The 14,279-nt window shown below is 43.9% G+C and overlaps 1 protein-coding gene across 3 annotated transcripts in view; it reads left to right on the forward strand.

Moving 5' to 3' along the window:
• LOC140499582 (ultra-long-chain fatty acid omega-hydroxylase) overlaps nucleotides 1–14,279 on the forward strand; it is a 52,485-nt gene that overhangs the window by 34,480 nt on the left and 3,726 nt on the right. For all 3 annotated transcript variants that reach the window (XM_072601193.1, XM_072601195.1, XM_072601194.1), the window contains 7 exons: nucleotides 3,839–3,892; nucleotides 4,073–4,200; nucleotides 4,583–4,704; nucleotides 5,220–5,487; nucleotides 6,231–6,297; nucleotides 8,094–8,223; nucleotides 8,889–9,022. In XM_072601193.1, the coding sequence (XP_072457294.1) occupies nucleotides 3,839–3,892; nucleotides 4,073–4,200; nucleotides 4,583–4,704; nucleotides 5,220–5,487; nucleotides 6,231–6,297; nucleotides 8,094–8,223; nucleotides 8,889–9,022 (903 nt within the window). The remainder of the gene's footprint in view (nucleotides 1–3,838; nucleotides 3,893–4,072; nucleotides 4,201–4,582; nucleotides 4,705–5,219; nucleotides 5,488–6,230; nucleotides 6,298–8,093; nucleotides 8,224–8,888; nucleotides 9,023–14,279) is intronic.

Consider the following 14,279-nt stretch of genomic DNA (forward strand, 5'->3'; position numbering starts at 1 on the left):
CTAAGGCCTCTCCCAGCTCTAACTAACATTCCGTGTTCTAAGGGCCCTCCAAATCTGACATTGTATGTCCTAAGGGCTCTCCCAATGTTAACGTTTTAGGTTCTAGGCACCCTCTTAGCCCTGACATTTTCTGTTCTAGGGACCTTCTCAGCTTCAATATGCTATATTTTGTGGTCCTTTCTGGCTCCAGCCATCTATAATCCTAATTTTGAGTACCTGTTAACAAACTTCAGGTTCTCCTCCCCTCCTCTTCATCTCCACAAAATATGAGTGCACATAGTAGAAGGAGGCTGAATTGAAATCCTTCCTCAGACACTTATTGGCTAGGGAGCTATTCCAAGTCATTTAGTTTTTTCAGTGCCTCATTTTTCTCATCTCCAACTTGGAACTAAAAAAATGCTGAGATTATCCCCTATAGTGAGGTTGTTTTGAGAAAAGCATTTTGCAAATCTGAAAGCAACAGATGAATACAAGTTGGGACTATTTCCCATCAGATCCTCACAACAGGCTCCTGAGAGCAGCTGGGAATGAATTCTATCTTCATTCCATAGATGAGACTCAGAGAGATGATATGCCTTGTCCAAGGTCACAGACTAAGTTACTTCCAGAGCTAGAACTGGGCTTAACAAGCAATTATTAAGCACCTCCTATGGACAAAACGTTGCTTCTCTATATTCACTACTTCTTTCAACTGAAGGCTTGGGTCTTTTTACTATTTTTGCCTCACTGTTGACTCAGTGGCACTGGGTGTGTTGGGATGAGTATATTCTCAAACTGATGGAGAAATCCAGGACCAGAGAGATCTGCTGGGTGGGCCTGCTTAAGGTCCCAGTGAATCAGCACTGGGAACAGAAATGAAGGCTGGGTGTCCTGTCCCGAGGCTTTTGTGCACAGTGCCTTGGGCCTGTTGTAGGGCCATCCAGTTAGAGCTCCACCCTCCAAATGCTCAGCTCAGGTCCTAGCTGGCTCCAGGGACAGACACTAGTCAAACAGGAACTGGGTTCACATTATCTCCAAGACAAGTTCTATTTTCTCAAGGCATTGGGGAAGTCTTCTCTAGCTCTGTTCTGATTTTTTTGGTGTATTGTTATCATCTGGGATTGTCCTTAGGTCCTTTGGACCATATACGTATACAGATGTACATATGGCAGCAGGAAGTATCATAGCCCTGTATTTGAAAAGAAGTCTTTAGTGACTTATGTTAGGACCTATGTTTGGTCCTGTTCTAATTAACATTTTCATCAATGACTTTCATGAAGGCAATTTTTAATCTATAGACCACAAGGTCTACAGATATAGCTTTCAAGATGTCTGTAAACTTGTATGGGAGAAAAAATAATATTTTTATTTTCACTAACCTCTAACTGAAGTTTGGCATTGACTTCACTTATAGAATATAGGCAATAAAATATTCTTAGAAGGAATCTTATGCTTCACCAGACTGCCAAAGGGGTTCATGAAACCAAACAAATGGTGAACCCCAGGCTTAGAGGTCACGCTCATCACATCTGCAGATGACAATGCTGGGAGAGATAGCTACCATAGATGACAAGAGTCAAGAAGGAAAGTCTCAGAGATAAAGTTGTATACTGGAAATCTGGGTTCCATGTCTCTGAGCAACTCAGGGTTCTAGAGCAGAGAGGTGAGAATTTTGAAACTTGGAATGAAACTGAATAGGGATAAATACAAAGTCCTATATTTGGGTTCGAAAAATCTTGCCATTTCTACTTCCACACTATCTCTTACATCTGATGCCTTCTTTCTACTTTTACAGCTGCCAGCCTAGTTCAGGTCCTCCTCACCTCTCACACAGGCTACAGCTTCTTACCTGGTCTCCTCACCTCAAGAGTCTCGCCACTCCAGTCCATCCCATTGTTGTTCAATAAGGTCCAACTCTTCTTGACCCCATTTGGGGTTTTCTTGACAGAGATATTGGAGTGGTTTGCCATTTCCTTCTCCAGTTCATTTTACAGATGAGGAAACTGAGGCAAACAGGGTTAAGTGACTTGCCCAGGGTCGCATAGCTAGTAAGTGTCTTAGGCCTGATTTGAACTCAGGAAGGTGAGTCTTCCTGATTTCAGGCCCAGTGCTCTATCCACTGTACAACTTAGCTCCCCAGTCTATCCCACATCCTGCTATAAAAAGTAATTTTCTTTAAGCATGGATGTAAACAGGTGATTCCTTTATTCAGTCAACTATAACATTTTTCTATTGCTCTAGGATCTGTTTTGCTTTTAAAGGCCTTTACAATCTGGCCCCAACCTACCTCTTCAGTCTCATTGGACTTTGCTCCCCAACACTTTGCCATTCAGTCGAATTTGCCTTTTCTCTGTTTCTCACACATGAACCCTCTTTTTTTATCTCCATGCCTTTGCACTGGCCATTCCTCATACCTGTAATGAGTCACCTTGTTACCTCTCCCTCTTAGGAGTTTCCTTCCTTCAAGATGCAGGTCCTTCCTGCATGAAGTCTTTTCTGATTCACTTGCTAGTATGTGGGTGTATTTGTGCATATAAAATACACATAATTCTTCTTTTATAGATGGGTAAACTGAGTCTTGGAGAGGTCACAGTATCATAGATTTAGCACTCTGTACTATGTTTATTGCATAGATAATATACATTATGTATAATATATACATGTAAATGTGCATGTACATATCATATATGTATCTTTCTCCCCTTATGATCTTATCCACTAGAGTATAAGTTTCCTTTTAATAGAGATTCTTTCTTTCTTTAGACTTATACTTCCAGCATCTAGCACAGTACCTGGCGTATAATAATAGCTAGTATTTATACAGGTTTTGCCAAGCATTTTACAAATGCCATCTTACTTAATTAGTCTCCTGGTTCTGCCCCTTTCATTCTGCATTAGTTCATACAAGTCTTTTCAGTTTTCTCTGAAACTGCCCATGTTCCATTATATTTATAGATCATAATTCATCTAATCATTCCCCAGTCAATGAGCATCCCCTTAGGTTCTACTTCTTTGCCACCACAAAGGAGCTGCTATAAATATAAAATATTTAAAGAGTCACCATAACTATTTTGGTACATATAGGGCATTTTTTCTCTTTCTTTGATCTCTTTGGGGGTATTGGTCTACTTGTGGTATCTCTGGGTCAGAGGTTTAGTAACTTTGGGGGCATGATTCCAAATAACTTTTCTGAATCTGCCCATTATTGTTTATTGCTGGTGACCTCATGTTCTTGGGCCAGACTAAAGACACATTTAATGTTACCATGAAGGAAGAGGAAGCAACCCTGTAGGGTTCCTGTCAGTTATTGCAAGCTTTAAATGGAAACCTGAAACATCTTACCTTCCTTTGAAAAAACAAAACACTATGTCTCCTAAAATGGTACATTTTTTCTCCGCCAAAGACTGAGTTGCATTATTTTATTTAAAATGAAAATGCTATTTTTCTCATCAGAAAAACATGACTAAAACGATACAACAGAATTTTAATAATCACTGTTCACTGTTGTATCCACTCCGTTGATAGAATTGACATATAACGTTTGACTTGAAGTTCTATCCATTCTACCTTGGGATCTGAAAATTCAGCTGAATCTTAAGATTTGCTGGGAATGAGTCAAACTATCAGCTTGAATTTAAGGGAATGGATTTTTTTTGCTGTTGTTGGGAAGAAGGATTGGATGAGTGGAGATTGAGGAAGTCAAGAGGAAACAGAGGTGGAAACAGAGACTGCTTTCAAGGAGGGGGAACCTAGCTAAGTAGAACTGTCAGGGGCCACATGTCCAATGAAGATGGGCCACTTGGAAGCCACCAGACTGTGATCACAGACCTGTGACGGAATCCTTATTTTTTCCCCACAGCTGCTATTGCTCCAAAGGACAAGCTCTTCTATGGCTTCCTGACCCCCTGGCTGGGTGAGTAGGGGCAGATTTAGGCCTCTGACTCAGGAGAAGGAGATTGGGTCAGACAATAATGGGTTTTAGGGGAGGGACAGATATATTGACATGTTCCTGACTCAAGATGGTGGCAGGTGCCCCTTAGGGGCACTAAATTGCTGGACACTGCTCTGTTTCCATCACTGGCTCTCTTACCAGGGGATGGGCTGCTGCTAAGCAAAGGAGATAAATGGAGCCGGCACCGGCGCCTGTTGACCCCGGCTTTTCACTTTGATATCCTTAAGCCCTACATGAAAATCTACAACCAAAGTACAGACATCATGCACGTGAGCTTTCTTCTTGTTCTCTAGGAGCAGTGGAGTGTTAGATTTGAAGCCTGAGGACATATCTTTGAATGCTGACTCTCTCCCTTCTACCTGCGCAACTTTGGGTAGTCATTTCTCATCTCTAGGCCTAAGTTTCCTGCTCTGTAAAATGGAGGGGGCGATGGTGGTGAACCTGATGATTTCTTTTTAAGTTTCCTTCCAGTTCTAAATCTATGAATCTGTGATTCCCCTCCTCCAGAACTCTTCTTTCTGCCCTCTCTTGTACCCTTTTTGGGTCTCAGTGGCTACTGAAGTGCTTTGGCATGCTGCACTGGGCTTGGGCACTGTTGTTGGCAGGAGGCATACCATCCCTTACTTATGATATTCCCTTTCTCTTGGACAGGCCAAGTGGAATCGTCTGGGTGCTGGAGCCATGGTCTCCCTGGACATGTTTGAGCACATCAGTCTCATGACTTTGGACAGCTTGCAGAAATGTGTTTTCAGCTATAACAGTGACTGCCAGGAGTGAGTAGTTAGTTAGTGTCTGGTCTCAACTGTCCTAGGTCGGGGGGGCCCCTTGATGACTGGGAATGGGGACTGGTGGGGAGAAGGAAACCATCAGCAACCTGAAGCTTATTCTACCTCTTTAGGGATCCCCTTAGATGTGAGGATGTGAGTGCATGATTGCTCTTTCCACCCTTGTACTCCTCCTACCCTCCTGCCTGCCCCCGGCCCTGCAAGAAAGAAGGAAAATAAGATCATATATGACCCTAGAGCAGGAAGGGATCTTAGAAGTCATCTAGTTCAACTCTTCCCTACTGGTCCCTCCCAGCTCTGACATTCTGTCATTCCATGTTTTAAGGACTTTCTTAGCTTTGACATTCCATGTTCTAAGGGCCCTCCTGGCTCTGACATTCTATATTCCATGGTTCTAATTCACAGGGCAGAATGACCAGGCTGGAAGAGCTTAGCTCATTTTGCTCCTCATACTTGAGGCTGCTCTTATCCATTTGTAACCTTATGCTTCCTCTGCCTTGCAGGAAGATGAGTGACTATATCACAGCCATTATTGAGCTGAGTGCCCTGGTAGTGAAGCGTCAGTATCGTATCCACCACCATCTAGACTTCATCTACTACCGGACAGCAGATGGGCGGCGCTTTAAGGAGGCTTGTGACACTGTGCACCACTTCACTACTGAAGTCATACAGGAGAGGCGACAGACCCTAAACAAGCAAGGGCCAGAGGCCTGGCTCAAATCCAAGCAGGGCAAGACCTTGGACTTCATTGATGTGCTGTTGCTGGCCAAGGTGAGCAAGAAAGGCCCAGGGTAGGGTGAAGAAGGGCCTAGAGTCATGGTCAAAGCCTAACTTTGACTTTATGGCATTTCTCTGAACCATCTCTCACTCAATATCTGGCTCAGGAGAAGAAGGTGAGGTTGGTGACCTTGCACAGTCCTCTCTCACTCAAATCAAAGTCAGCTGCAAGTTACGTCATCATCTTGATGTCATGGTCCTCTTCGAGAACGAAGCACAGACACAAACAATCGCCTAGCAAGTCCTCTTTCTTCTTCCTCTCCTCCCTTCATGCCTCTTCTCCCCTTTTCTTCCTCTCCTCCTCTGTCTTTCCCTCCCCTCCCCTCTTCTCTCTCTTCTGTTCCCCTTTCTTCCTTTTCTCCCACTTCTTGCTCTCCTTTCACACTACTTCTCCTTCCCTTTTATTTTTGTCCTATGTATGTACATATTGTCCCCCATTAGAATCTGATCTGCTTGAAGTCAAGGGCTATTTTGCCTTTGTTTTTGCTTATGGCCTGATACATGGTGGCTCTGAACAATTGCTTGTGGGTTGATTCCTACCTTCCCTTCCTTCTTCTCTGCTGTTCCTTGACTAGCATTGGGTAGTGAGTGCTCCCTCCAGTTCTCCCTTCCCTGGGAGTTGGAGGGTGGTTCTGGAGGGTGGCCCTGGAGGGTGGCCAGGTGTCTGCTCCTGGAATGGCCTTTGCCTCTCTTGGGCAGAGGTGGGGCCAATCAGTCACAACTGGTACCCCTTCTAGGATGAAGATGGGAAGCAGCTGTCAGATGAGGACATCCGAGCAGAAGCAGATACCTTCATGTTCGAGGGTGAGGACCCCAGGAAGAGAGTTGAGATTGGCAACGTCAAGGAGGAAGAAGAGGTTCACAGAACCCAGTTGTGTTTGATCCTCAAACAGAGTTCCTAGGTCAGAGGGATGGGCAGACCTCAGACAGATATTTGACCCCAGTTTGAGAATTTGTTTGAGCCTAAGGTTGGAAGACAGTGAGGCTTTCTGTTCAGGACAGATTAGCTAAGAATTCAGGGGTTTCATGGGTTGCAGGTTCAATTTGGGGTATTCCAAGGTCTTTCTGGGCTAGCCTCTGGCCATGAGAAGTGGTGCTTCTCTAAGTGCTTAGAGTGAATGTCAATAGTAACTTTGAAACAACAACTCTGAGGGTCCTGAGTCTCCTGCCCCTGCAGGGCTTGTTTTATGTATTTATTTATTCTTTTCTATTTAAAGGGGCCATTCCCTGACTATTTCTTAAAGAGGCCTATTCATTGAATGGACATTACCTCACTTTAAGTGAGTACCTGAAAAGTCCTTAGCTTGAAAGGCCAAGGTCTCCCATTGCATCCTGGGCTGTCTCCAGTCATCCTGATGAATATCTGGTCGCTGGATCCAGATGGCTCAGGAGGAGAAAGTGAGGCAGGTGACCTTGCATGGCCCTCCCTCACTCAAAACAAAGTCAAGTATAAGTCATGTCATCATTTCTCTGACGTCATGGTCCTCTTTGAAAATGACGAATGAATACAACAACAACAAATTGTGTCTGTTTTTTCCCTAAGAATACTTGGATGCATAATGTGCTACTTTTCCAGGATATCTAAACTTTTCCACATTAAAAATACTAATAGCTTACATGTCTATCCTATTTAAGGTCTGTAGTGTACTTTGGACTCTGAGAGGCAGTGTGATTCAGTAGATAGAATACTGGACTTGGAGGTAGGAAGACCTGGGTTCTAATCCTGCCACAGATGCTTCTTACCTGTTCAGCCTTGGGGAAATCTGAGTCTTTTTCTTCATCTTTTACAGTTATAACACCTGTCTCTCACAGTGGTTGTGAGGATCAAATAAGCATGTAAGAATGCTTTGCAAAGCTCCCCAGAGAAGTGCTATATAGATGTGAACTGTTATGATTATTTTCTTTACAGCAGCCCCTTTAGGTCAGGTAGCAAGATTGTTCTCCCCATTTTACAGATGAGGAAACTGAGGCTGAGAGGTTCAGAGAGATGATCCTGTGATCCTATGACTTGCCAAAGACCGACTGGCTGGTAGACATCAGTGCCCAGATTCAAACCTAATTTGGCTATCCCTATTGCACTCATACTGGGACTCCCATGGATCCCTATTTCATTGGGGGTGTATCTTAGGTCAAGTGCAACTTGCCCACGGGGATGTAACCAGCTAGTGGTGAGTAGGAGAGTGAGAAGGGGTATAGGAAGGAAAGGGAAGGGAAAGGGAAGAAAGGCATAGACGGAAGAGAGAGGGGTGATGAGTGAGGGTTGCTACAGAGAAGTGGCATGAAGTCAAAGTCATCCTTGAACAATGACTCAACGCTTGGCCTTGTTTTCTAATTAGGTAGTTCCGTACTCTTATTACCGCTGTTGGATTAGGTAACTTATCTTGGTGTCAGCCTCTTTTCATTCACTTTTACAAGAGAAAGGGTATCCAGGAAGCAGATTGGACAGGAGTTTTAAGGCTGTGTGTCTCACCCACCCTTCTGGAAGCCCTGGTGTTGGATATGGATGCCATTGGTATCCATGGAAAAGGGGTAGAGATGTTCTTCTTCACATGACCTTTTTCTTCCTTTTCTCCTCTCCCCTCCCTTCTCAACTCTCATAGGACATGACACCACATCCAGTGGCCTCTCTTGGGCGTTATTTAACTTGGCCCGACACCCTGAATACCAGGAGAAGTGCCGAGAGGAGATCCAGGAGATTATGAAAGGGAGAGAGACAGAAGAGATTGAGTGGTGAGTGTTAGATGCTTTCCTGCGTTTCTTCTCTTAACCTGACACACCCACTAGGAAGGGATCACACTGGGGAGGCCCTATGTGACTATAGACTTACCAGCCCCATGAGCCTTTGCAAGTGGAGTAACCAGCTGAGGCAGTAGGTGGAATGGAAAGTCATTCCTAATGTTGCCCCTGGAACCTCTCCTGGAATTTTCCTCTGGTATTGGGGGGTGGGGTGGTGGGTGTGGAGAGATGGCACACCAGTCAGCCTGGGAGGGAAGTGAAGTTGCTTGACAATAGTCACTGAAAGGAAGGAGTGGGTGGGCCGAGGTTGTCTGAGCTCAGAGGGTTGAGAAGGGTGAGTGATGAAACCTTGTTCTAGGGTGAGGCTGGGTGAGTCTAGAATCCTAGGGAAGTGAAGGTCTTGAGTGGGAGAATGTGGCCCTGGGGCCTGAGTCAGTATAGCAGTGATGTGATGAGGGGAGGGAGGGAGGGACACTAAGCCAGTGTGGGATGGGGGTGGGGAGTGACAGGTGCCCATCAGAGCTATTAAAACTGGAATGGACCCCAGAGATGGAGACACTGTAGTCACACCTTGAGTCAGTGACAGGGCTGGTGCTGAGGTCTCTAATACTTGGCTGGGAGGCCTGAGGCAAAAGGTCAGAGGCTTGGCTTCTCCCCAGGGATGATCTGGCCCAGATGCCCTTCATCACTATGTGCATCAAGGAGAGCCTTCGCATCTTCCCTCCTGTCACCCTCATTTCACGCCGCTGCACTGAGGACATCAAGCTGCCTGATGGACGCATCATCCCCAAAGGTGCCAACCTGAGCCCCGGGAAGGAGACTCCTCAGGGATCCCATTGAAGTCCAGCTGTTGTGAGGGCTTACTCTCTGCCCAGTCAGGCCTAGAATTATATAGTCCTTATGGTACCCTGTGGGCAGGCCAGGCACACAGGAAATAGGTAAAGAACCATTCATGGTTAGATGGGATAAATGCCCAAATAGACTTTGGATAATAGGTGCCACTTGGAGTTCTATTTAATCCAACAAACATTATTAAAGTATCTACTGTGTGCAGAAAAAATTAGAAAAGACATTGTTCAAGTTGTAATAGGACTTACAGTTTAGTAAGGGATAAAACCCTTAAATATAAACCATAATATACAATATTATATAAGGACACTAGAGAATTCTAAAAGTGTCATGTAAAGTCTGAGGGAGAAGGTGTTAACATTTGGGGAGAAGAGAATCAGGGAAGACTTCTTGGAGGAGATGACATTTGAGTGGGAGTTTGAAGGATTGATAGAACGGGTTAACAGTAAAAGAGAGAAAGGTGAGGGCATTCTAGGATTAGGAGAACTTAAGCAAAGACACAAAGGTAGGAGAGTACAGAAGATGCATGGAATGGGGCAGAGTTGTTCAGTTTGGCTCAAAAATAAAGTGTTTGGAGGTGAGTAATAGGAGAAAAGGATGTAAAAGTAATGGGGCACCAGTCTATTGGGAATCATGAATGGCAGACACAAGAGTTTAAACTATCACCATGTGGTAATAGGGAGACGAGTGGAGATCTGGAGGAGAGGAGGGTCATGACTATAACTCTTTGTAAGGAAGACTATTCTGGCAGTGGCATGATGGAGGAATTGAAGGGAGGTTATTTGACTACTTTTATAGAGTATAATATAAATAATGGAGATGAGTAGATGGGCTAAGTTTATTGAAGCTCAGAGGGTGGATAAGGAAAAGGTATAAAAGTCCTACATGTGAGATAGATTTCCTCTGAAGTAGAGGACATAAGTGGGATAAATATGGCCCTGGACCTGCCCAAGTGGGCATGGAAGACCTATAAGGGGTGAAGAGTGGAGGAGAAGGCCCTTGATAAACACTCACATTGAGGAGTTGAGAAGAAGATGGAGACTGAGAGGGAAAAAGAAAGGTATGAGAAGAAACAAGAGTATCAAAGGTCAAGAGATGAGGCCTAAAACAAGGCCACTGGACTTAGTGATTAAGTGGTTACTGGTGACCTTAGATCAGTAGATTCAGTAGAATGAAGAGGGAGAGCAGAGGCCCTACGATGAGGCAAGGCTGGGGCTTCATGGAGGAAGTGGGCTGAGTTGACCCTGCAAATGGCAAGAATTTGGATAGTGAAGATCAGGAAAGGCATCTTGGGCAAGAGGAATAGCATGGTCAGACATGGAAAAGAGGATGGCACGGGCAGGAGTCAATGAGACCAGGCTGCCTAGTGTGGACGGTCAAGTGGTAGATGATACCCATGGGTAAGTAGTGAAGTATCATATCATAGATCTTGAATACAAACCTGGAGTCTGTACCTTCTGTGACAGGCAACGGGGAATCACTGAAGATTTTGGAGCAAGGGAATAACAACATTAGAGTTATTTCAGGAAGATGTGTTGGACTGCCTGTAGAGACAGATTGCAGGGGCCAAAATAGAGTATGCTGGGAGTCTGGGCTAGGAGAGGGGCCATGAGGTTGGAGAAGAAAGGATGGATACAAGAGACATTTTGAAGAGAAAATCAGCAGGACCTAGGTCAGAATTCCAACTCTAGCACACACTGTCTGTGTGGCCTTAGGCAAGGTCATTTTTCTTTGGGCATCCATTTCCTCATCTATAAGATGAGAGGTTGGAATAAATGGCCTCTGAGATCCCTTCTGAATTTATATCCTAGGAAATGAGGAAGCTGGGACTCCAGGGAGAGAGTGCATGTCAATACAACAGCTATTTATTGCATACTTATCTTATAAAAGGCTCTGTGCTTGTCCTTGGGAGATACAAAGATGAAAATAGCAAGAGTATTTGCCCTCAAGGATCTTATAATCTGATATGTGGGGTATGGCATGTACTCAAATAAGTGTGGCTCCGTGATCGATCCATTGCATAACCTGGAAGAAGAGTAAAATTCACAAAATGCTATATCTGGAAGGGGCCTTCAAAGTCATCTTATCTACTGCCCTCCATTTTATAAACGAAAAAATTGAGGCACAGAAAAGGGAAGTGAATTTTTTCAAAGCTGTATGTTATATCAGAGCAAGGAGTGATTGACTGAACCTGCTGACTTAGAATTCATGAGTTTGGAGGAACTTAATGAGACCTTTGGTCTCATTAGTTGTTCTACAGTCATGTCTGACTTTCTGTGACCCAATTTTGGGGTTTTCTTGGCAAAGATACTGGGATGGTTTGCCATTTCCTCCTCCTACTGATTTCACAGGTGAGAAAATTGAGGCAAACAGGGTTAGGTGACCTCCCCAGGTTCACATAGCTAGTAAGTGTCTGAGGACAGATTTGAACTCAGGAAGATGAGTGCTCCTCATTCCAAGCTCAGCACTCTACCCACTGCACCATCTAGTTGCCCTTGATCTCATAACCTGACACCTGAGCAGCATTAATCACTACAACACCCTCTGCAAACAGTGAACTTCAGCCTTTGCTTAAAGACCTTCAGTGATAGGGAACTGCTGGTACACCATTTTTCTTTTGGACATTACAGTTAGAATATTTTTCCTCCTATCAAATAGAAATCAGCCTCTCTGTACCATCCATTTCCTTATTATTAGTGCTCTCTCCATCTTTCCAAAATAAGCACGAGATATACTTTTCTCTTTACATGCTGTCTCCCCTTCCCTCTCACTAATATGTGGGATACAACATGTACTCAAGTAAGTGTGGCTCTGTGATCTACTCATTGCATAACCTGGGAGAAGAGTAAATTCACAAAATGCTGTAGCTGGAAGGGACCTTAAAAGTCATCTCATCCATTGCTCTGTATTTTATAAATGAAGAAATTGAGACACAGAAAGGGGAAGTGATTTTTTTCTGTCAGAGCAAAGAGTGATTGACTGAACCTGCTGACTTAGAATTCATGAGTTTGGAGGAACTTAATGAGACCTTTGGTCTCATTAATTGTTGTACAGTCATCTCCAACTTTCTACGACCCCTTCTTGAGGTCAGGGACTGTTTTTTCATTTAAAAAAACCCTTTTTTTTGGTTGTGGTGAATGATGAAATAGAAGTGATGATATGGGCAGCGTAGTGAAACAGGTTAAGTGCTAGGAGAAATTTGTTTTCACCTGGGGGTTGAGGAGGAATCTGGGAGGCTTCATTGTGAAGGTGGTGCCTAAGCTGTGTCTTGAAAGAAAAGGATTTCAAGAATTAGAGAGGAGGCTGGCATTCTGAGCAGTAGATGGTGGAGCATAGATTTAGAGCTGAAAGTGACCTTAGGGATCATCTAGTCCACCCCCCTCATTTTATAGATGAGGAAGATGAGACTTTGAGAAGTTAGGTCTAAGATCACATAGGAAATCAGCGACAGAGCTGGGATTCATACTCGGGTTTTTGTTCTCATCTTTGTCTCTGATGAAGAGATGGGTTTTCTCTCTGTCAAGGCTAATTTCTCTACTACTTGATGCCCTCCTTTCCCCTCAGAGAGTTTGCTCCTTAATCATCTCCCCTTGTTTCCCCTCTCTAATCTTGAAATTTTCCCTATATAATGATTTATTCCCTAATGCCTATAATGCAGAGGCCTCCTCCATGCCTCTGAAGACTTATGTCTTCAAGGACCTGACCATTTCCTCAATCTGATAGCATTCCTCTCATTCACAACAAAGCCCCTAGAATAAGATTTCTACACTTATTCTCCACCCTCACTCATTTCTCATCCTCTTGTAATCTGTTTTCTGACTTCATCACTGAAGTAAGAACTACTCTTTTCAAAGTTAATGGAAATCTCTTAATTGCCAGACCCAATGATCATTTTGGACATCATTCCTCTTGACCTCAGCACGTGTTGACACTATCAAAACTCTGTAGGTTTCAGTGGATACTACTTTCTCCTGGTTCTTCTCCTTCTTACTGTCTGTTCCTTTATATCTCCCTTGCTGGATCCATTCCCAGTCTCCTAACCTTGGGAAGAAACCCAGGGTTCTTTCCTACACCCTCTTTGCCTTTCTTGCCATATCCTCACTCTTGATAATTGTTTTATCCATCATGAATTCAGTTACTATCTGTGTGTAGATGGCTCCCCCATAACCTAATTTTCCTTCCTGGTCACCAAATGCTTGCTCGATTTTTTCATTGTCAAATCTGATGGTCTTTCTTAGTCATCCTATCTGCTGCATGTAACACTGTTGATTAGCTGTGTCCTGGATATAGTGTCCTTTCTGGGTTTTTGTGTAACCATACCTTCTCAGTCTCCTTTTCTGGTTTATCTACATTTTAAACTCACTGTGAGTACTGCCGTTGGCTCTGTCTTGCACCTTCTCCAGAGGCAGCTAGGTAGCGCAGTGGATAGAGCACTGGGCCTGGAATCAGGAAGATCTGAGTTCAAATGTGCCCTTAGAGACATACTAGCTGTGTGACCCTGAGCAAGTCATTTAACTTTGTGATTGCTTTGGTTTCTTCAACTGTAAAATGGGTATAATAATAGTACCTGTCTTCCAGGGCTGCTATGAAGATTTAGTGAGATAACTTGTAAAGTGCTTAGCACAATGCTGTGCACATAGTAGGCACTTAATAAATTCTTACTGCCTTCCTTCTTCTTCTCTCTATGCAGTCTTTCACCTGGTAATCTCATCAGCCCTCATGGGTTTATTACCATTTTTATGTAGGTGATAGATCTATATATTCAGGCTCTGTCTTTCCTCTGAGCTTCAGCTCTGTATTACTAATATTGCAAACTGTATTAAGTATTTCAGGCTGGATGCTCTGTAGATATCTCAAATTTGACATGTTCAAAATAAAACTCATTACCTTTCCTCTCAGACCCTCCTTTCCTCCCAGCTTCCCTATTTTTGTCAAAGGTATCACCATCTTTTGAATCTCCTAGGCTCATAACCTTAGCGCTAATCACAGACTCCTCATTCTCTCTTACCCCACATACCTACATAGTTGCTAAATCTTGTCATTTCCACATTCATAACATTTCTCATATCTGATCCCTTCTCTCTTCTCACACAGCTGTTGCTATCTTAGTTCCGGCTTTCATCACCTGTGGCCTTGATCATTGCAATAGCCTCCCACCGACCTCTCTCCCTCCTCTCTCCCCATGCCAGTCCATCTTCCAC

This window comes from Notamacropus eugenii, chromosome 4 (genome assembly GCF_028372415.1).
Source record: "Notamacropus eugenii isolate mMacEug1 chromosome 4, mMacEug1.pri_v2, whole genome shotgun sequence".
NCBI classification, from domain to species: domain Eukaryota; kingdom Metazoa; phylum Chordata; class Mammalia; order Diprotodontia; family Macropodidae; genus Notamacropus; species Notamacropus eugenii.